We start from the raw sequence: 21,123 nt of genomic DNA, 5'->3' as shown, positions 1-21,123 counted from the left end.
GAGCTTGTTGGCAGATTTGAGGGCCTGATCTTCGAACACTCGTTTCCTCAGGCGGCTGAAGGCTGCGCTGGTGCACTTGACGCAGTGTTGAATCTCATCATTGATGTCTGCCCTTGTTGACAAGAGGCTCCCGAGGTATGGAAAGTGGTCCACGTTGTCCAGGGCCGCGCCGTGGATCTTGATAACTGAGGGGTAGTGCTGTGTGGCGCTATCTGTGACAGAGACTGTAATTCCCGTTTTGGACTGTTCAGTCACCCAAGAACTCTTTTTAAAAAAAAAAGAGAGTGGAAGTCTATGATGATGATGTGTCAACCTTGGCTCAGTGGGCAGCACACTCGCCTCGGAGTCAGAAGGTTGTGGGTTCAAGTCCCACTCCAGAGACTTGAGCACAAAAATCTAGACTGACACTCCAGTACAGTGCTGAGGGAGCACTCCACTAATCGGAGGTGCCGCCTTTCGGATGAGATGTTAAACCGAGGCCGCGCCTGCCCCCTCAAGTGGACATAAAAGATCCCCCGGCACTATTTCGAAGAGCAGGACAGTTATCCCCGGTGTCCTGGCCAATATTTATCCCTCAACCAACATCACTAAAACAGATTATCTGGTTATTATCACATTGCTGTTTGTGGGAGCTTGCTGTGCGCAAATTGGCTGCTGTGTTTCCTACATTGCAGTGACTACATTTGAAAAAGTACTTCATTGGCTGTAAAAGCACTTTGGAACGTCCCGAGCACTTTGGGTGCCTGATAAATCCAAGCCCTTCATTCTTCTGTTCACACATCGGAGCAAGTGTGCGAACCTTAGCTGATTTCCTCTCTACCCCCTCTTCCAAGGGCACTGAGGCAATGAACCCAGGCTGTCCTGTTCAATTATCAGCCAACTTGGCACAGATCAAGGGCTGGAGTTGCGGCCTTCCTGGGTCTGGACGACCTAGTAACAAGACTCAGCTTACTTGCCAACTAAGCCTTGCTTTGGATCTTCAGGAGGAGTGTGAAGGTCAAGGAATTAAGGAAAATAAAGTCCTTGCATGCCTCTCATGGTGCAGCAAGGACTTCACAATCCATGCATGTTACTTGAAAAAACGACAGCCCACATGCTGCAGCTAGCAAAAGAAGAAGTGCAAGGATGACAAATAAGGCAAGATAATAACTGTGGTTTCTGCAAGTTTCCGCCTGTTGCAGTTGAACCAGTTTTCATTTTGAAAAGAGTTTGAAAGGCAAGTAGTATAAAGTATATCGTTAGCAGTTCGGAACCGCACAACCACATCCTTGAGCTAGCTGATTATTAAAAAAAAGTTATTATATTAAACTTAAAAAATGAAAATGGTATTTAATTAAAAAAGCATTTACTGGGGCACACATTAGCTATATAAAATTGCAGAGGCTTTTACAGCACAGAAACAGGTCACTGGGCCCACCGCTCCATGCCAGGGTTTATGCTCCACACCAGCCCCCTCCCACCCCTCTCCATATCCTTCTATTCCTTTCTCCCTCATGTGTTTATCCAGCTTCCCCTTAAATGCATCGATACTATTCACCTCAACCACTCCCTGTGGCAGTGAGTTCCACATTCTCACCCCTCTCTGGGTACGGGTTTCTCCTGAATTCCCCATTGGATTTAGTACAGTCCCATTTCAGAGCAGCCAAATTATTCCTCAAACTGGATTTAGGAAGGTGTCATTTCCACTGGTTCTGCTATTTCCTCCTGCCTAGTATAAAAATAAAGAAACAACTTGTATTTATATACTTGTAGCATCTTTCACAACCAAAGCACTTCGGAAATATAGTTACTGTTGTAATGCAGGAAACGCATCAGCCAATTTGTACACAGCAAGATTCCACAAACAGCGAGAGATAAATGATCAGATAATCTGTTTTAGTGATGTTGATTGAGAGATAAATATTGGCCAGGACACTGGGGAGAGCGGCCCACTCTTTTTCAATAGTGCCAGCACCCAAGAGGGCAGACAGGGCCTCGGTTTAACGTCCCATCTGAAAAATGGCCCTCCGACAGGCCAGCATTCACTGGAGTATCAGCCTAGATTATGTGCTCATCTCTGGGGTGGGGCTTGAGCCCACAGCCTTTTGACTCAGGCAAGGATGCTATATACACGGAGCCATGGTTCAGTACCAGCTCCAGAGTGTACAATACATCATCTGCAAGTTTTGTTGAGTGGAGAAACATTGCTGAAGTGAAACCTAACATGTAAAGTTAAGGCAGGAATCCAAAACACACTGTAGTATCTGCTTGTGACAGCTGTATCATCTACATATAGTTTCATTATAATCATGCAATGCAGTTTGATTTGCATGCTTCCCTTTTCCTCCCCCTCACTAACTTCTACCATCCTCTTTTAAGGTCCTGACTCATTGAGCATGAGCGGCCATTAAACAGACAATTGGCTTTGGAATTCTTCCCCTTTCCCTCCTACCACCTTTCTCCGCTCCTCACCGAAGGTTGTGCCTCCTTCAGTCCCACTGACATCAGAAGCGCTCTCGTACTTCAATAAAAGTGGCCACTCTTCCCTGTGGAGCCTACATCAGCCAACAGAGCATCAGCCAAGTCCAATCAGTGCAGCACCCAACACTCTCACAACTGTAGAGATCAATGATAACTAGTCATTAGGATCAGATCAGGGGAACTGAAGTCAACTGCAGACCCTGGGTGACTCTGGCCAAACAAGCACAGACCAGGCATTGAACATGGTACCTCCTTGGTCTGCTTGGGCTAGGTGCTGCATTTACTCAGAGTCAGGCAGACAGCTCCATTTCTGAACCTCTATTATTTTTCGTATCCCTCCCCTTTCGTGTGCCAGAGACAAAAGAATGGGCACTAGACATGATCCCCGCTAAAATAAACACTCTAAAAATGCATGCAGAGTTACATTTGGATGTGCTTTTCATTATCGATAATATATGATGTGTCCAGTCTTGTGTAACAGGATCATTAGTAGCAGTCTCCAAACCGAAGGTACTTTCTCCACAGTTTAAAAAAATTCATGCACGGGATGTGGTCGCTGGCAAGGCCGGCATTTATTGCCTATCCCCAATTGCCCCTTGAGAAGATGGTGGTGAGCCACCTTCTTGAACCGCTGCAGTCCGTGTGGTGAAGGTGCTCCCACAATGCTGTTAGGGAGGGAGTTCCAGGATTTTGACTCAGCAATGAAGGAACAGCGATTATTTCCAAGTCAGGATGGTGTGTGCCTCGGAGGGGAACTTGGAGGCGATGGTGTTCCCTTGCTCCTGCTCCGCTTGTCCTACTAGGTGGTAGAGGTTGTGGGTTTGGGAGGCTGTCGAAGAAGTTTGGCTGATACAGTGAAGCTCATTTACCACCTCAGTCCACTTGCCTTTCTACACAATTAAACTCACACCCAAATATGTAAATACTTCCCTTCAGGTTTCACTTATTTGACCCCCATGGTTTCTTCGCCTGGACTCTCGACACATGAAGGATATTCTGTGGATTACTATTGTAAGTTTTAAGGTCACTCTAATGTGATTGAAGGTCCAATCTTTATGGAGCAAAGTACACCACAGCCTAAACTGTACCATAATTCCCCAGTGTGATGTTCCAATATACCACAATCTTGCTCAGGAAATACATGGTGTTCCCAATCATAGAAATTTACAGTACTGAAGGAGGCCATTTGGCCCATTTTTTGGCTGGCACAGAGACAAAGAGCTATCCAGCCTAATCCCACTTTCCAGCTCTTGGTCCATAGCCCTATAGATTACGGCACTTCAGGTGCATATCCAAGTACTTTTTAAATGGGGTGAGGGTTTCTACCTCTACCAACCTTTCAGGCATTGAGTTCCAGACCCCCACCACCCTCTGGGTGAAAAAAGTTCTCAACTCTCCTCTAATGCTTCTACCAATTACTTTAAATCGATGGCCCCTGGTTATTGACCTCTCTGCTGGGGAAATAGGTCCTTCCTATTCACTATCTAGGCCCCTCATAATTTTATACACCTCAATCAAATCTCCCCTCAGCCTCCTCTGTACCTAAGAAAACAACCCCAACCTATCTAATCTTTCCTCATAGCTAAAATTCTCCAGTCCTGGCAACATCCTTGCAAATCTCCTCTCTACCCTCTCAAGTGCAATCACATCCTTCCTGTAATGTGGTGACCAGAACTGTACTCAGTACTCTAGCTGTGGTCTCACTAGTGGTTTATACAGTTCTAGCATAACCTTCCTGCTCTTGTATTCCACGCCTTGGCTGGTCAATCAACATCTGAAAGGAGGAAAAAAAAATGGCTTACCGCTTCACGTGTAATCACACATCATCTCTTTATAGATGTTTATTTTCAAAATGTTCTGCATTTTATTTCATCAGATTAGCTTGCTTTACAAAATTTCATATCTCCTTCACTAATATGATCTAATCTAGCCACAGCAATATACTTGCTCACCTTCCCAATTTAAAAATACCGACATGCCTGCTCTAACATACCTGCATTATTCACTATACTCTGCACTGATGAATGATTTTCACACATTCCTTTTATGGGCACAGAATACACCGAATCTGAAAACTCACTACAGAAAATGGTATCAGCATTAGCTGAGGTTGCTCCAACAGTCACCTGAAAGCACTGGAAATTCACAGCCACACACAACCAGACTGCTCAACTGGGTCGCATTCTCTGCTCGAAGCCGCTACTTTCACATCAAATGCCTTTTCCACCTAGCCCTCGGCCCTCAGTAAATGGCCATTCCTGCTTTTCCCAAGCACTCCAAATCAGGAAGGAAGGAGATATGCAAGAAGAAATACACAAAAATAATATTAAACTTGAAAATGCTTGCAGGAAATATGGATGACATAAGGGAATGTACAATACAACAATATTGGTAAGATAGTAGATGCCCTTAACAAAACTGCAAACAAGGTTTTTACACTCAAATCTGTTGCAGCGAATAATCCAGTAATTTAAAAACACTAGTGAGTTATTAATGTATGTAGTCACTTTGGAGAAGAACCAGAATAGTTCTCCCTCTATCCCTCTTCTACAATGTCACTGCATCACCTCCATTCACAACAACCCAGTGTTGGTTTTACCACCGTTCCTTAAATCAATTCAACACACCACTGCTCAATGCTGGAGCCCCCCAAAGGACTAACAAACTTCATCAGTCAGGTCAGTCAATCGATAAATATTGTGTCCAAGTGGTCCTCCATCTAGAATGTGACAACGTTAATACGTTGATCAAACAAGAGACACACACAACTCGGCTTTATGAAGCTAAAGCTGTTGTCCCCTCTTTTTAAAAAGAAAGTTCTAGAAGCTTGCAACATTTCCCTCCCAAGCGCAACTCCCAGGTGCTGGCATTGAGAACTTTACAAATGATATTAATAAAAGAGCTTTTAAATCTGAAATAAGAACAGAAAATGCACTGTAGGTCAATCACTGTTTGAATGGGATAAGATCGGCTTTTATTTGGGGTCGGGTTCTTTGAGAAGAAAATGATAATGATGAGAAAAGGCCATTGAGCCCAGTGAACTGGTCCCTTTAGCTCATTCACTGGATGACCCATAAGAACATAAGAATTAGGAACAGGAGTAGGCCATCTAGCCCCTCGAGCCTGCTCTGCCATTCAACAAGATCATGGCTGATCTGGCCGTGGACTCAGCTCCACTTACCCGCCCGCTCCCCGTAACCCTTAATTCCCTTATTGGTTAAAAATCTATCTATCTGTGAGTTGAATACATTCAATAAGCTAGCCTCAACTGCTTCCTTGGGCAGAGAATTCCACAGATTCACAACCCTCTGGGAGAAGAAATTCCTTCTCAACTCGGTTTTAAATTGTCTCCCCCGTATTTTGAGGCTGTGCCCCCTAGTTCTAGTCTCCCCGACCAGTGGAAACAACCTCTCAGCCTCTATCTTGTCTATCCCTTTCATTATCTTAAATGTTTCTATAAGATCACCCCTCATCCTTCTGAACTCCAACGAGTAAAGACCCAGTCTACTCAATCTATCATCATAAGGTAACCCCCTCATCTCCGGAATCAGCCTAGTGAATCGTCTCTGTACCCCCTCCAAAGCTAGTATATCCTTCCTTAAGTAAGGTGACCAAAACTGCACGCAGTACTCCAGGTGCGGCCTCACCAATACCCTATACAGTTGCAGCAGGACCTCCCTGCTTTTGTACTCCATCCCTCTCGCAATGAAGGCCAACATTCCATTCACCTTCCTGATTACCTGCTGCACCTGCAAACTAACTTTTTGGGATTCATGCACAAGGACCCCCAGGTCCCTCTGCACCGCAGCATGTTGTAATTTCTCCCCATTCAAATAATATTCCCTTTTACTGTTTCTCTTTTCTTCCCCCCCCCCCCCCCCCCCCCAAGGTGGATGACCTCACACTTTCTGACATTGTATTCCATCTGCCAAACCTTAGCCCATTCGCTTAACCTATCTAAATCTCTTTGCAGCCTCTCTGTGTCCTCTACACAATCCGCTTTCCCACTAATCTTTGTGTCATCTGCAAATTTTGTTACACTACACTCTGTCCCCTCTTCCAGGTCATCTATATATATTGTAAACAGTTGTGGTTCTAGCACCGATCCCTGTGGCACACCATTAACCACCGATTTCCAACCCGAAAAGAACCCATTTATCCCGACTCTCTGCTTTCTGTTAGCCAGCCAATTCTCGATCCATGCTAATACATTTCCTCTGACTCCGCGTACCTTTATCTTCTGCAGTAACCTTTTGTGTGGTACCTTATCGAATGCCTTTTGGAAATCTAAATACACCACATCCATCGGTACACCTCTATCCACCATGCTCGTTATATCCTCAAAGAATTCCAGTAAATTAGTTAAACACGATTTCCCCTTCATGAATCCATGTTGCGTCTGTTTGATTGCACTATTCCGATCTAGATCCCACTATTTCTTCCTTAATGATAGCTTCAAGCATTTTCCCCACTACAGATGTTAAACTAACTGGCCTATAGTTATCTGCCTTTTGTCTGCCCCCTTTTTTAAAAAAAAAGAGGTGTTACATAAGCTGCTTTCCAATCCGCTGGTACCTCCCCAGAGTCCAGAGAATTTTGGTATATTATAACGAATGCATCTGCTATAACTTGCGCCATCTCTTTTAATACCCTGGGATGCATTTCATCAGGACCAGGGGACTTGTCTATCTTGAGTCCCATTAGCCAGTCCAGCACTACCCCTCTAGTGATTGTGATTGACTCGAGGTCCTCCTTTCCCACATTCCTGTGACCAGCAATTTTTGGCATGGTTTTTGTGTCTTCCACTGTGAAGACCGAAATAAATAATTGTTTAAGGTCTCAGCCATTTCGACATTTCCCATTATTAAATCCCCCTTCTCATCTTCTGAGGGACCAACGTTTACTTTAGTCACTCTTTTCCATTTATCTGTAAAAGCTTTTACTATCTGTTTTGCACAAGTTTACTTTCGTAATCTATCTGTCCTTTCTTTATTGCTTTCTTAGTCATTCTTTGCTGTCGTTTAAAATTTTCCCAATCTTCTAGTTTCCCACTAACCTTGGCCATCTTATACGCATTGGTTTTTAATTTGATACTCTAATTTATTTCCTTGGTTATCCACGGCTGGTTATCCCCTCTCTTCCCACCCTTCTTTTTCACTGGAATATATTTTTGTTGAGCACTATGAAAGAGCTCCTTAAAAGTCCTCCACTGTTCCTCAATTGTGCCACCGTTTAGTCTGTGTTCCCAGTCTACTTTAGCTAACTCTGCCCTCATCCCACTGTAGTCCCCTTTGTTTAAGCATAGTACGCTCGTTTGAGACACTACTTCCTCACCCTCAATCTGTATTACAAATTCAACCATACTGTGATCACTCATTCCGAGAGGATCTTTTACTAGGAGATCGTTTATTATTCCTGTCTCATTACACAGGACCAGATCTAAGATAGCTTGCTCCCTTGTAGGTTCTGTAACATACTGTTCTGAGAAACAATCCCGTATGCATTCTATGAATTCCTCCTCAAGGCTACCCATGCGATTTGATTTGACCAAATCGATATGTAGGTTAAAATCCCCCATGATTACTGCCGTTCCTTTTTCACATGCCTCCATTATTCCCTTGATTATTGCCCACCCCACCGTGAAGTTATTATTTGGGGGCCTATAAACTACGCCCACCAGTGACTTTTTCCCCTTACTATCTCTAATCTCCACCCAGAGTGATTCAACATTTTGTTCGTTAGAGCCCATATCGTCTCTCACAACTGCCCTGATATCTTCCTTTATTAACAGAGCTACTCCACCTCCTTTCCCTTCTTGTCTATCTTTCCGAATTGTCAGATACCCCTGTATGTTTAATTCCCAGTCTTGGCCACCCTGCAACCACGTTTCTGTAATGGCCACCAAATCATACCCATTTGTAATTTGTGCCGTCAACTCATTTACTTTATTTCGAATGCTGCGTGCGTTTAGGTAGAGTGTTTTAATACTAGTTTTTAAACCATGATTTTTAGTTTTGACCCCTCCTGCAGCCCCTTTATATTCATAAATATTGTCCCTTCCTATCACCTTGTGGTTTACACTTACCCCAGTGCTACTCTGCTCTGTTGCCTCCTGCCTTTTGTATTCTTTCTTGGGATCCTGTTCATCTGAGCTCTCACCCATTCTAACTAGCTCAGAGCCCTCTCCTGTGTTCCGAATACTCCTTGCATTGAGGCACCGAGCTTTCATGCTTGCCTTTTTATTACACTTTGTCCCTTCAGAATTTTGCTGTACAGTGGCCCTTTTTGTTTTTTGCCTTGTGTTTCTCTGCCCTCCACTTTTACTCATCTCCTTTCTGTCTTTTGCTTTTGTCTCCTTTTTGTTTCCCTCTGTCTCCCTGCATTGATTCTCATCCCCCTGCCATATTAGTTCAACTTCTCCCCAACAGCACTAGCAAACACTCCCCCTAGGACATTGGTTCCAGTCCTGCCTAGGTGCAGACCGTCCGGTTTGTACTGGTCCCACCTCCCCCAGAACCGGTTCCAATGCCCCAGGAATTTGAATCCCTCCCTGCTGCACCACTGCTCAAGCCACGGATTCATCTGAGCTATCCTGCGATTCCTACTCTGACTAGCACGTGGCACTGGTAGCAATCCCGAGATTACTACTTTTGAGGTCCTACTTTTTAGTTTAGCTCCTTAAATTCGTCTCGTAGGACCTCATCCATTTTTTTACCTATATCGTTGGTACCAATGTGCACCACGACAACTGGCTGTTCACCCTCCCATTTCAGAATGTCCTGCACCCGCTCCGAGACATCCTTGACCCTTGCAGCAGGGAGGCAACATACCATCCTGGAGTCTCGGTTGCGGCCGCAGAAACGCCTATCTATTCCTCTTACAATCGAATCCCCTATCACTATCGCTCTCCCACTCTTTTTCCTGTCCTCCTATGCAGCAGAGCCAGCCACTGTGCCATGAACTTGGCTGCTGCTGCCCTCCCCTGATGAGTCATCCCCCTCAACAGTACTCAAAATGGTGTATCTGTTTTGCAGGGGGATGACCGCAGGGGACCCCTGCACTACCTTCCTTGCACTGCTCTTCCTGCTGGTCTTCCATTCCCTAGCTGGCTGTGGACCCTTCGCCTGCGGTAAGACCAACTCGCTACACGTGCTACTCACGTCATTCTCAGCATCGTGGATGCTCCAGACCCGTAGCGTATTCCCAGAAATATCTGACTTTACTATGAACACATGCAAGGTTTATTAGATGTTTGAAACTCCTGCGTGTAAAGGTACAAAAAGGATGAGAAAAGACCATTGGGCCATCAATGCTCAACCCATCCATTGGATAACGCAACTTCATGCACCAGCTTCACCTCATCACTGGTGGAGCCACCTCCCGGGGCAACAGGGAGCCACCTCCCGGGGCAACAGGGAGGAGAGGCAGAACCTATAAAATTAAAAAGAAATATATATTGTCCAGCTTCATACCGTGATGTACTGACTCTAATATATGACCCTTTGAAAATAAGATGCAGAATCCTTGCTGCAATACACTTTTCTGATGGGAGTGCGTACCTCTGTTCAATCTGCACAGCAATCAGTGTTTAAGTTACAAACTAATATTACATCAATTTTGTAGTCATTGAGCACTTTTTAAATTATACAATAAATGCAGCGATAAAAATAACCATCACTCGAGGACACCAATAGATTAGTGAGCGTTAGCTTTTCTGTGAGCATCCCAGATTATAATCGCTCAACTATTGATGCCTTCTGTTGCCTAGGCCCCAAGCTCGAACTCCCTGCTTAAACCACTCTGCCTCTCTCTCCTCCTTCAAGATGCGCCTTAAAACATACCTCTTTGACCAAGCTTTTGGTCACCTGTGCTAATTTCTACTTGTGCGGCTCGGAGTCAATTTTTTAAATCTCATAATATGCCTGTGAAGCGCCTTAGGACATTTCACTATGTTAAAGGCGCTATATAAATACACTTTGTTATTGTTAAGAGTCACTTGGCTTGTCTTGTGTGCACCCATATTCACTATCATTTGAAATGATCTGAATTGCAGGATTTCATTTTCAATACTTAAAAATTCAACATAATGAAATCAATACACGCGATTAAATTGACACAATCTTGCATCCACCATGGGCGGAGGGGAGATCTTGAGCCTCACACTTGAATCAATTATATTTAAGCAAGTGATTTGATGAAGCACAGCACCACGTGTACAATGTGTAGCACAATCTACTTCCTGAATACCACAAAAAAGTGTCCCGGTTTCTGAGCAGACCTCAGCACACTTGCTGCACAAAAATTAATTGTCTTACTCATACTGCAATTGTGAAAGGGTCTTCATTTAAAAAAAAAAGTTTGGCAAACTAACTTTTCCCTCCATCTTTTCTGAAGGTATGGACTCACACTGGCATTTGGTTCCATGGTGTTCAGGTACTAACTTATACCGTAGCCATTTTTCATCTACTACCAGTGTTTGCAAGGCTATTCAACCACAAAGGGCATCACAGCCCCGATCCTGTTCTCATCTGATATCCACATGCGCATACTTGCAGTAGGGGGTCACAGGTTAGTGACCAGAGGCAGGAATTGACTGTAGCTGATAGTTTTCCTCGTCCATATCACAGAGAGCTATTGTTATGCCCCAACCAGCTCAGCACAGACCAGAGATCACACTTGGGACCTTCTGGTCTGCAAGGCCCAGTTTAACATTGGGTTGCCAGGACACTCTTTTCTTTGTTTATTATGTGAGGTGAACTGTCAGAAAAGGCACCATGTCACTGGCATGTCATCATAGTATTGAAACTAATCCATGCTATTCACCCACTCCAAACAGTTCTTCATATAAACACAGTCACCTCCCTTTGGGCCCAAGTTTCCACACGAAAAAAAACGGGCGTCCGTTTTTCACGCCTAAAAAAAACTCGCGATCCTCGAGCGCTTTGCAGCTCCTTGTCTGCCTGGCGCGGCGACCAGGGGGGCGGAGCCTACACTCGCGCCAATTTTGTAAGTGGGAGGGGGCGGGTACTATTTAAATTAGTTTTTTTTCCTGCCGACAACGCTGCACGTGCGCGTTGGAGCGTTCGCGCATGCTCAGTGTGAAAAAAACATTGGCACTCGGCCATTTTTGTAGTTCTTTGTAGCTGTTTAGTTTTTGAACATTTTTTTAATAAAAGTACATTGCCATCAGCACTGAGGCTTCTTGCAGCAGTGAGAAGGGTGCAGGAAGCCTCAGAAAGTTGAGCCAGCCGTTTCCCGACGACCTCCCCCTTTTGCCGTCGGGAAATGGCTCCTCAATTTTTCAGGCTTCCTGCAGCCTTTTCTCTTTCCCGCCAGCCGTCTGGAACGGCTCCCTTCCCTTTCCCCCCCGTTCGGTCGGCTCCCTTCCCTCCCCTCCCCACCTCCGCGTTCGGTCGGCTCTCTTCCTTCCCTCCCCCCCGCGTTCGGTCAGCTCCCTTCCCTCCCCCCCCCCGCGTTCGGTCGGCTCTCTTCCCTCCCCCCCCCCCCCCGCGTTCGGTCGGCTCTCCCCCCCCCCCCCCGGCGTTCGGTCGGCTCTCTTCCCTCCCCCCCCCCCGCGTTCGGTCGGTTCCCTCCCCCCCCCCGCGTTCGGTCGGCTCTCTGCCTCCCGCGTTCGGTCGGCTCTCTTCCCTCCCCCCTCCCGCGTTCGGTCGGCTCTCCCCCCCGCGTTCGGTCGGCTCTCCCCCCCCGGCGTTCGGTCGGCTCTCTTCCCTCCCCCCCCCCCGCGTTCGGTCGGTTCCCTCCCCCCCCCCCCCCCCGCGTTCGGTCGGTTCCCTCCCCCCCCCCCCCGCGTTCGGTCGGTTCCCTCCCCCCCCCCCGCGTTCGGTCGGTTCCCTCCCCCCCCCCGCGTTCGGTCGGCTCTCTCCCTCCCGCGTTCGGTCGGCTCTCTCCCTCCCGCGTTCGGTCGGCTCCCATCCCTCCCGCGTTCGGTCGGCTCTCTCCCTCCCGCGTTCGGTCGGCTCTCTCCCTCCCGCGTTCGGTCGGCTCCCATCCCTCCCGCGTTCGGTCGGCTCTCTCCCTCCCGCGTTCGGTCGGCTCCCATCCCTCCCGCGTTCGGTCGGCTCCCATCCCTCCCGCGTTCGGTCGGCTCCCATCCCTCCCGCGTTTGGTCGGCTCTCTTCCCTCCCCCCACCCCCCGCGTTCGGTCGGTTCCCTTCCCTCCCCCCCCCCCCGCGTTCGGTCGGTTCCCTCCCCCCCCCCCGCGTTCGGTCGGCTCTCTCCCTCCCGCGTTCGGTCGGCTCTCTCCCTCCCGCGTTCGGTCGGCTCTCTCCCTCCCCCCACCGCGTTCGGTCGGCTCTCTCCCTCCCCCCCCCCGCGTTCGGTCGGCTCTCCCCCCCCCCCCGGCGTTCGGTCGGCTCTCTTCCCTTCCCTCCCCCCCCCCCCCCCCCCCCCGCGTTAGGTCGGTTCCCTCCCCCCCCCCCCCCGCGTTCGGTCGGCTCTCTCCCCCCCGCGTTCGGTCGGCTCCCATCCCTCCCGCGTTCGGTCGGCTCTCTCCCCTCCCGCGTTCGGTCGGCTCTCTCCCTCCCGCGTTCGGTCGGCTCCCATCCCTCCCGCGTTCGGTCGGCTCTCTCCCCTCCCGCGTTCGGTCGGTTCCCTCCCCCCCCCCCGCGTTCGGTCGGCTCCCATCCCTCCCGCGTTCGGTCGGCTCTCTCCCTCCCGCGTTCGGTCGGTTCCCTCCCCCCCCCCCCCCGCGTTCGGTCGGCTCTCTCCCCCCCGCGTTCGGTCGGCTCCCATCCCTCCCGCGTTCGGTCGGCTCCCATTCCTCCCGCGTTCGGTCGGCTCCCATCCCTCCCGCGTTCGGTCGGCTCTCTCCCCCCCGCGTTCGGTCGGCTCTCTCCCCCCCGCGTTCGGTCGGCTCCCATCCCTCCCGCGTTCGGTCGGCTCTCTCCCTCCCGCGTTCGGTCGGCTCTCTCCCTCCCGCGTTCGGTCGGCTCTCTTCCCTCCCGCCCCCGCGTTCGGTCGGCTCTCCCCCCCCCGGCGCTCGGTCGGCTCTCTTCCCTCCCCCCCCCCCCGCGTTCGTTCGGTTCCCTCCCCCCCCCCGCGTTCGGTCGGCTCTCCCCCCCCCCCCGGCGTTCGGTCGGCTCTCTTCCCTCCCCCCCCCCCCCCGCGTTCGGTCGGTTCCCTCCCCCCCCCCCCCCCGCGTTCGGTCGGCTCTCTCCCTCCCGCGTTCGGTCGGTTCCCTCCCCCCCCCCGCGTTCGGTCGGTTCCCTCCCCCCCCCCGCGTTCGGTCGGTTCCCTCCCCCCCCCCGCGTTCGGTCGGCTCTCTCCCTCCCGCGTTCGGTCGGCTCTCTTCCCTCCCCCCCCCCGCGTTCGGTCGGCTCTCTTCCCTCCCCCCCCCCGCGTTCGGTCGGCTCTCTTCCCTCCCCCCCCCCCCGCGTTCGGTCGGCTCTCTTCCCTCCCCCCCCCCGCGTTCGGTCGGCTCTCTTCCCTTCCCTCCCCCCCCCCCCGCGTTCGGTCGGCTCTCTTCCCTCCCCCCCCCCGCGTTCGGTCGGCTCTCTTCCCTCCCCCCCCCCGCGTTCGGTCGGCTCTCTTCCCTCCCCCCCCCCCGCGTTCGGTCGGCTCTCTTCCCTCCCCCCCCCCGCGTTCGGTCGGCTCTCTCCCTCCCGCGTTCGGTCGGCTCTCTCCCTCCCGCGTTCGGTCGGCTCCCTCCCCTCCCCCCCACCCCCGCGTTCGGTCGGCTCTCTCCCTCCCGCGTTCGGTCAGCTCCCTTCCCTCCCCCCCACCCCCGCGTTCGGTCGGCTCCCTTCCCCCCCCCCCCCCCTCGTTCGGTCGGCTCCCTCCTCCCCTCCCGCCCGCCTGCGTTCGGTAACAGCTGCCTCGTTTTGTGAGGCTTGCTGCAGCATTCTTCCTGGCTGAAGCACTTTCACACAGGTAGGAAGATGGTTTATTTAATCTTTTCTTTGCTTATAAATGTTTATTCAGGTTGGATTTATTTGTATAATATTTGTATAAGTATAAATAAGGATTTATTGTAGAATTTAATGAGTTCCCCTCCCCCCCAACCTCGTTCTGGACGCCTGATTTGTAACCTGCGCCTGATTTTTTTAATGTGTAGAACAGGTTTTTCAGTTCTACAAAAATCTTCACTTGCTCCATTCTACTTTAGTTTGGAGTACATTTTCACTGTGGAAACGTTGAAATCAGGTGTCAGTGGCTGGACACGCCCCCTTTTGAAGAAAAAATTCTGTTCCAAACTAGAACTGTTCTACCTGACTAGAACTGCAGAAAAAAAAAATGTGGAGAATTGCGATTTCTAAGATAGTCCGTTCTCCACCAGTTGCTCCTAAAAATCAGGTGCAAATCATGTGGAAACTTGGGCCCAATATGTCTTATCTTCCTTCCTTTTAAGTCCAGAAGATACACATGCATGGATATTGGGTGAAGACAGGATCAGACTTTGTTAAAATGCACCCTACAGTTAAATAGCCTCTCAAATTTAACTGTGTCAGCTGTGACTCAGGTGGGTAGCAAGTCCCACTCCAGGGACTTGGCTGACACTCCAATGCACTGTCAGAGGCACCTTCTTTCAGATGAGACATTAAACCGAAGCCCTGTTTGCTCTCTCAGGTGAACGTAAAAAAATCCCATGGCACTATTTTGAAGAGGAGCATGGGAGTTATTCCTAGTGTCCTGGCCAATATTTATCCCTCAAATCAACATAACAAAAAACAGATTATCTGGTCATTAGCACATTGCTATTTGTGGGAGCTTGCTGTGTGCAAATTGGCTGCCGTGTTTCCCACCTTACAATAGTGACTACACTCTAAAAGCACTTATTGGCTGTAAAGCGTTTTGAGACATCCGGTGGTCATGAAAGCCGCTATATAAATGCAAGTCTTTTTTTTCTTTTTATATTTACACATAATAAATGGGCGAGTTACTGGAGGAAACCTGACACCCATTAAATCCTAGCATGAATCAGTGCATTTGGTAGGTAGGGGAAGAGAAGAGGCTAGAAATAATCATAGTCTATTGCATATCAGTTAAAATAATTTAAAGGCTGATAGGGAAAAATCACAGAAAACACAAAAGTACAATGCAAGATTACAAAAACAGCAGTGAAGTTAGTCCAATATTCCAGACTTTTTCCCTTCAGAAAATATTGAGAAACTTTTTTTTACACTTAAATGAAGAACTCCAACTTAACTTTAAATCTCCCAAAAGCATCTGCAGTTATATTACCACATACGCATTCTGGCAACCGAAGGCATTCTTCATTTTCATCATTCTCATTCCAACACAGAATGAGCTGGGCTGCTCGCTGACCTTTGCTTATTTAGCTGAAGGGAGGCGCGTGAGAGCAGCACACATCGTTGTCCCTGATCATCACCTGTGCGCTGCCGTTCCCGGTAGCCTCCTCACTGGGATCAGGGACTAATGAATAGCCCAACAAAAATAAAAACGCATGCACACAAGACGCATTCCCACTCCACTCATACACTTGCTAGTCAAGCCAATACCAGCAGGGAGCCTCAATAACAATATCCAACAGTAATTCACTCAGAATTTCCAATGGGCAAATCAACCTCACTTGCCTGCCAAGTATCAGCAATCTCACTGGGCAAGAAAGACATCTTATCTCATTAACACTGGAGTGCAAATGCTCAGGAGAGAGAGAGAGAGAGAGAGAGAAGCAATCAAGATTGAAGCAATGAACTTCCTTTGCAATACATAAATCCAATTAGGTGTTTCCAGCAGGCAAAACATTACTTCACTCACCTCACTCCAGATTAGTCTACTTTTAATCAAAAATTGTTAGTCTAATAATCAAAAAATGTTTTTTTTTTTAAATCTTTAAATTCAAGTTATCGCAATGCAGACACAACTTTTAAAGAATGCCAACTCAGACAAGTCTGAACGAAAACACACAGCAAGTTCCTCGGCCAAAAGAAGTCAGTAATAATTTTGCTGGGGATTGTGTGCTGACATTATTTGGGAGGGCTGCAGCACCCATCGCCGTTACACGACAGTCAATCTGGCAAACCACTTCCTATCGCACAGCGGCCGAGGTAAAATAAAGGGGAACTTTTGAAAAGGTGACGATTTCTACTTCAACAATAAATGTTAAAAGTCTAAAAAAAAAATACTTACCGCCTCAATAATTCATAGTGAAGTGAAAGGAGACAGAAAATCACCACCGCGCCGGAGTGAGGCGGCTGACAGGATGGGGCCAAGGCCCACGGTCGCCTTCGCCTCTCCTCACGTCAATCCAGAATGATTGACGGCCCGTCGGAACCAATCCGCTGCTGCACCCGGGCCTGGGCGGGAGGGAGAGGGGGCGGGAAGCACCAGTAGTGGGCGGGGCACGGAGTTTTTTTTTGGGGGGGGGGGGGATTGACAGGCGAGTCCCTCAATCAAACCTTGCCGGAGTCGAATGATTGACACCACCAGCGGGAACCAATCCGCTTCCCGGGGCCTGGAGGTGGGGCCGCGGGATACACTTAATAGTGGGCGGGGCGTTGTTGTGATTGACGGGTGAGCGCCTCAATCAAAGCCTCCCGACCCAACTGATTGGCACTAGCGCCGGGACCCAATCCGCTGCTGCGCCCGGGCCTGGAAGGTGGGCGGTGCGGTGCATCAATGGTGGGCGGGGCGGGGGCGGGGACGGGAACGGGGGCGGGGAAATGTTCTGTGATTGACGGGCGGGCGCTGGTCGGCAACGCGATTGGTCGGCGGAGCGGACGGTCAAAGGTCTAAGTGAATTGGCGCCATTTCTCGCTGGCCCGAAAAGCTTTCGGCGCCCGTTTCAAAGAGGTTCCCCCCTCGCACGCTCTGGGCTGACCAGGGCAGGGGGGGAAAGGCAACACAACGGGGAAAGAAAGAAAGATCTCCGGCAGCTTCATTTTAAAAATATGTTTTCCACAGAATATGCGGCGTAAATTTAAGCGAATGCGAGCAACTGACGGCTTGCCCCTTTTTATTTTGCAACGCGAATTACAAGAGGAGGCTGCTCCGACCGAGGGCCCCGCTCTTGTTGTAAATGTTAGAGGGCAAAAGCGGGGCAGCGAAATGTGGGTCCACAGCCTTCGACCCGAGCTCTCTTAAAGGCGAGTGTGTGGCTTTGAATATGGGATGTGTAATGTGTTCAACATCTGCCGGAGACACATTTTAGTCCCAAAGGGGGGTCTCGGTCCTTTTCATGTCGCGCAAAGCTGAAAATAACATTGTCTTTTAACTTGTGTGTATTTTTACCTGCTGGCTGGGCGAGGGGATCATTGTGACTGTACGTGCTGGTTACTCTGGTGTGTAATGCTCTTGGCTCGTCCCTTCACAGGTTTCTGAGTGTCCGGGGGGGGAGATTACTGATATGGTTGGGATTATTGCTATGGCCGGTACAGTGGAGGAATATGATCAGGTGAGGATGTTTGGTTTGGTGTTGATTTTTTTTTCTCTCCGAAAACCCTCTTACATTTGTCTAGCTTTCAGTGCATGCTGTAGTTTTGAAACTAGAGCAGCAACGACAGTTGTTAATATCACTTGTCACTCACTGACGAGTGAATATGTTTATCGGTTTCCTGTACTACTTCGCTGATTCAATTCACAGAGTATGTTATATGCAGCAAGATGTAAATAGAGCATACGAGATCCCCTTGTCAAATATACTGGACATCACATTTGCTGGTGATCCACTGCAGTTTAATGATTAAACAGGCAGTAAATTGTGTTGCAGTCACTAATCCACAAGTCCCATCATCGAGAACAAGCAGAAACCAAGTGTCGACAGCAGAAGGAACGTGTGTCAACCCAGGCTCCCCACCCACCCTTTCCTTCAACTACTGTCTGTCCCACCTGTGACAGAGACTGTAGGGTCCCACATTCACCTGATAACTCACTTTTAGAGTGGAAGCAAGTCATCCTCGACTATGATGATGTAGAACAGTTATTGCGGAACAAGGAGATGGAATGTGCAGGTGATTTGAATTTTTCTGCTGGAATTTTTCAATGCTAATTATTTGTTTTACAGCTGTGTAAGAAGCAGAAAAAAGATGCCGAGGATTCCCCCACAAACACGATCACAAGCTACTTTTCACCAGTGTCTAAATCCATTGACGCAGCCCTGCCATCACCCAAATCCAGCAACATACGGGATTACTTCAAGAAAACTCAGAGTGGGCAGAACATTGCTTCAAGCACCTCCAGTGAATGTGATGGAAATAACTCAGCCGTAACATCTGTGGACCATAACAAAGAATCAACAGTGGTCTCGGAGGGGACGCACCAAACACCACCGGGGAAACGGCTCAGTCGAAGAGTTAATTTAAGCCGCAGACTGAATGAATGTCGCGAGGTGGTTGAAATTAGCGATACTAGTAACTCGAGTATTGTGGAGGTGTGTGGCGTGAGATCAGGTGGCGGCATTCTGGGGAGTGATACAGCTGCACTGCTTGCTCAGCTTTGCGCAGAAAGCCAGGACCTGTTCCAAGAGAATGAGGAGGATGTTTCTGTGGATTCCAGCGCCGTACGAAGAAGGACGACAGCGAGGAACAGAAGGAAAAGCTGCAAGGAACCTGCAAACCATTCAAGCAAACGCGTCTCCAAAAAAGCACAAAAAAGAAAGTTTGGGGGAGAGGTGGAGGATTCCTCAGGACAATCATATGTTGAGCTGGTGGCAAAGGATGATTGCGGTGAAAAAGTGGATGAAGGGGCAGAGGCTAAGGCAGCTACTACGCCCGTGGTTATTGAAGGTGAAAGGATGAGTGTCAGTGAGACAAGTTTGGATACGACTACTGACGAGACTTGTCAGGTGAACGACAGCACGGTTACTGTGTCGTTTGAAGACTTTATGAAGAACCAAGAAACTGAAGAGTCTTCAGCTGAAAAAGCAGCATGGGACTGCTGTGAGATAATGGAGGAAGGTAACCAGCTCCCCAGTGTAATGGAAGACGCAAGTTCCAGTGCTCCTCAGCCACTATCCCCTAAAACCGTGACAGTCCATGTTCAGATTCACTCTAGTCCTATATCTACCTCACCTCAAAAATCCAAAGCAAAACACAAAAAGATAGCGTCAATCTTTTTGAGAAAGAAAGCGGACTCTGAAAGCGAAGTGGTCGAAATCCAGTCAGTGAGCCCGCATGCCGCGGAGAGCACGGATCAGACTCCTACACGGAGATCCAACGTGGTGATAGCGGAGGAGGAGTTGGAGCTGTCGGTGTTGGATGTCACCGAGAAGAGTCCCGTGAAAGCCAAATGTAGTCGAGCCGACCGGGAGCAGTTTATGAATGCTTTCAGGCGACCACCTTCCTCGGAAGGGACAAAAAATGGGCTCAAGAAGGCGACGCAGAAAGTGAAAACCTCGAAGCAGGGTTTAGCGCAGAATGAAACAGCTGAGGGAGATGATGAGGGGCCCAACCAAGAGAAGGGAAAAGAGAACTCTGTCCAGGCTACAAGCTCTGAGACGTCAAGCCAAGGCAGTAAAGATTCTAGGTTGAAAAAACGAGACTCTGGAGGTGTAACCAAGAAAAAGAATAAAAAGTTAAAAGGCAGGAAAGGTTCCCAGAAAGTTGGGAAAGCAGAATGTAAAAATCTAGATGATTGTGAAATAACAGAAGGGGAAATTGATCCTAATGTGAAAACGTGTGAGGAGATTACTAAAGGATCAAGACATCCAAAGCCTTTGGATCCAGCAACCACTCGATCGAGTGAAACTTGTAGAATTACACGGAGGAGCCTTAGACAGCAAGGAGATGCTCTGGGCTCTTGCCCAACGCCAAATAAAACCATTGGAGAGCACTGTCTGGGTGTCCCAGCTCATATGTCAACCCCAAAGTTGACAGATTGGTCTTCTGAAGGAGATAGCATCTACAGAGCAGAAATGATGCCTGTGACTTCCAACAAAAGTCCAATCAGGTAAAGTGTCATTCAAATCTCTACACGATGATCTATCTGGTATGGTTCTATTGTATTATGATAAAAGGTGATTATTTTTTTATCCGGCTGCAGAGATTTTTCTTTTATCCTTTTCTGGGATGTGGGCATCACTGGCACCAGCATTTATTGCCCATCCCTAACTGCCCTTCAATCATAGAATCATAGAAATTTACAGCACAGGAGACCATTTCGGCCCATCGCGTCCGCGCCAGCCGACAGAGCTATCCAGCCTAATCCCGCTTTCCAACTCTTGGTCCATAGCCCTGTAGGTTATGGCACATCAAGTGCCCATCCAAGTACTTTTTAAATGCGGTGAAGATTTCTGCCTCTTACCACCCTTTCAGCCAGTGAGTTCCAGACCCCCACCACCCTCTGGGTGAGAAAAATTCCCCTCAAATCCCCTCCTAAACCTCCTGCCAATTACTTTAAATCTATGCCTCCTGGTTGTTGACCCCTCTGCTAAGGGAAACAGGTCCTTCCTATCCACTCTATCCAGACCCCTCAATTTTATACACCTCAATCAAGTCTCCCCTCAGCCCCCTCTGTTCCAAAGAAAACAACCCCAGCCTATCCAATCTTTCCTCATAGCTAAAATTCTCCAGTCCAGGCAACATCCTCCTAAATCTCCTCTGTACTCTCCAGTGTAATCACATTGTTCCTGTAATGTGGTGACCAGAACTGCACGCAGTTCTCTAGCTGTGGCCTAACTTGTGGTTTATACAGTTCAACCATAACCTCCCTGCTCTTGTATTCTATGCCTCGGCTAATAAAGGCAAG

The 21,123-nt window shown here is 48.8% G+C and overlaps 2 protein-coding genes across 3 annotated transcripts in view; one reads left to right on the top strand and one right to left on the bottom strand.

Annotated features, from left to right (window-relative positions):
* Nucleotides 1–16,675, bottom strand: part of crlf3 (cytokine receptor-like factor 3) — a 63,888-nt gene extending 47,213 nt beyond the window's left edge. For both annotated transcript variants that reach the window (XM_070858247.1, XM_070858248.1), the window contains exon 1: nucleotides 16,570–16,675. The gene's annotated coding sequence lies outside the window, so the exon portion shown is untranslated. The remainder of the gene's footprint in view (nucleotides 1–16,569) is intronic.
* A 533-nt stretch (nucleotides 16,676–17,208) lies between these two features.
* atad5a (ATPase family AAA domain containing 5a) overlaps nucleotides 17,209–21,123 on the top strand; it is a 62,939-nt gene continuing 59,024 nt past the window's right edge. The window contains exons 1-3 of the mRNA XM_070857934.1: nucleotides 17,209–17,525; nucleotides 17,753–17,833; nucleotides 18,443–20,325. Coding sequence (XP_070714035.1) covers nucleotides 17,786–17,833; nucleotides 18,443–20,325 — 1,931 coding nt within the window. The 5' untranslated portion in view covers nucleotides 17,209–17,525; nucleotides 17,753–17,785. The remainder of the gene's footprint in view (nucleotides 17,526–17,752; nucleotides 17,834–18,442; nucleotides 20,326–21,123) is intronic.

The sequence above is a fragment of the Pristiophorus japonicus genome, chromosome 16, assembly GCF_044704955.1.
Source record: "Pristiophorus japonicus isolate sPriJap1 chromosome 16, sPriJap1.hap1, whole genome shotgun sequence".
In the NCBI taxonomy this organism is placed as follows: Eukaryota; Metazoa; Chordata; class Chondrichthyes; family Pristiophoridae; genus Pristiophorus; species Pristiophorus japonicus.
Note: the sequence above shows the minus strand (reverse complement) of the source record. Positions and strands in the feature narration are given on the sequence as shown.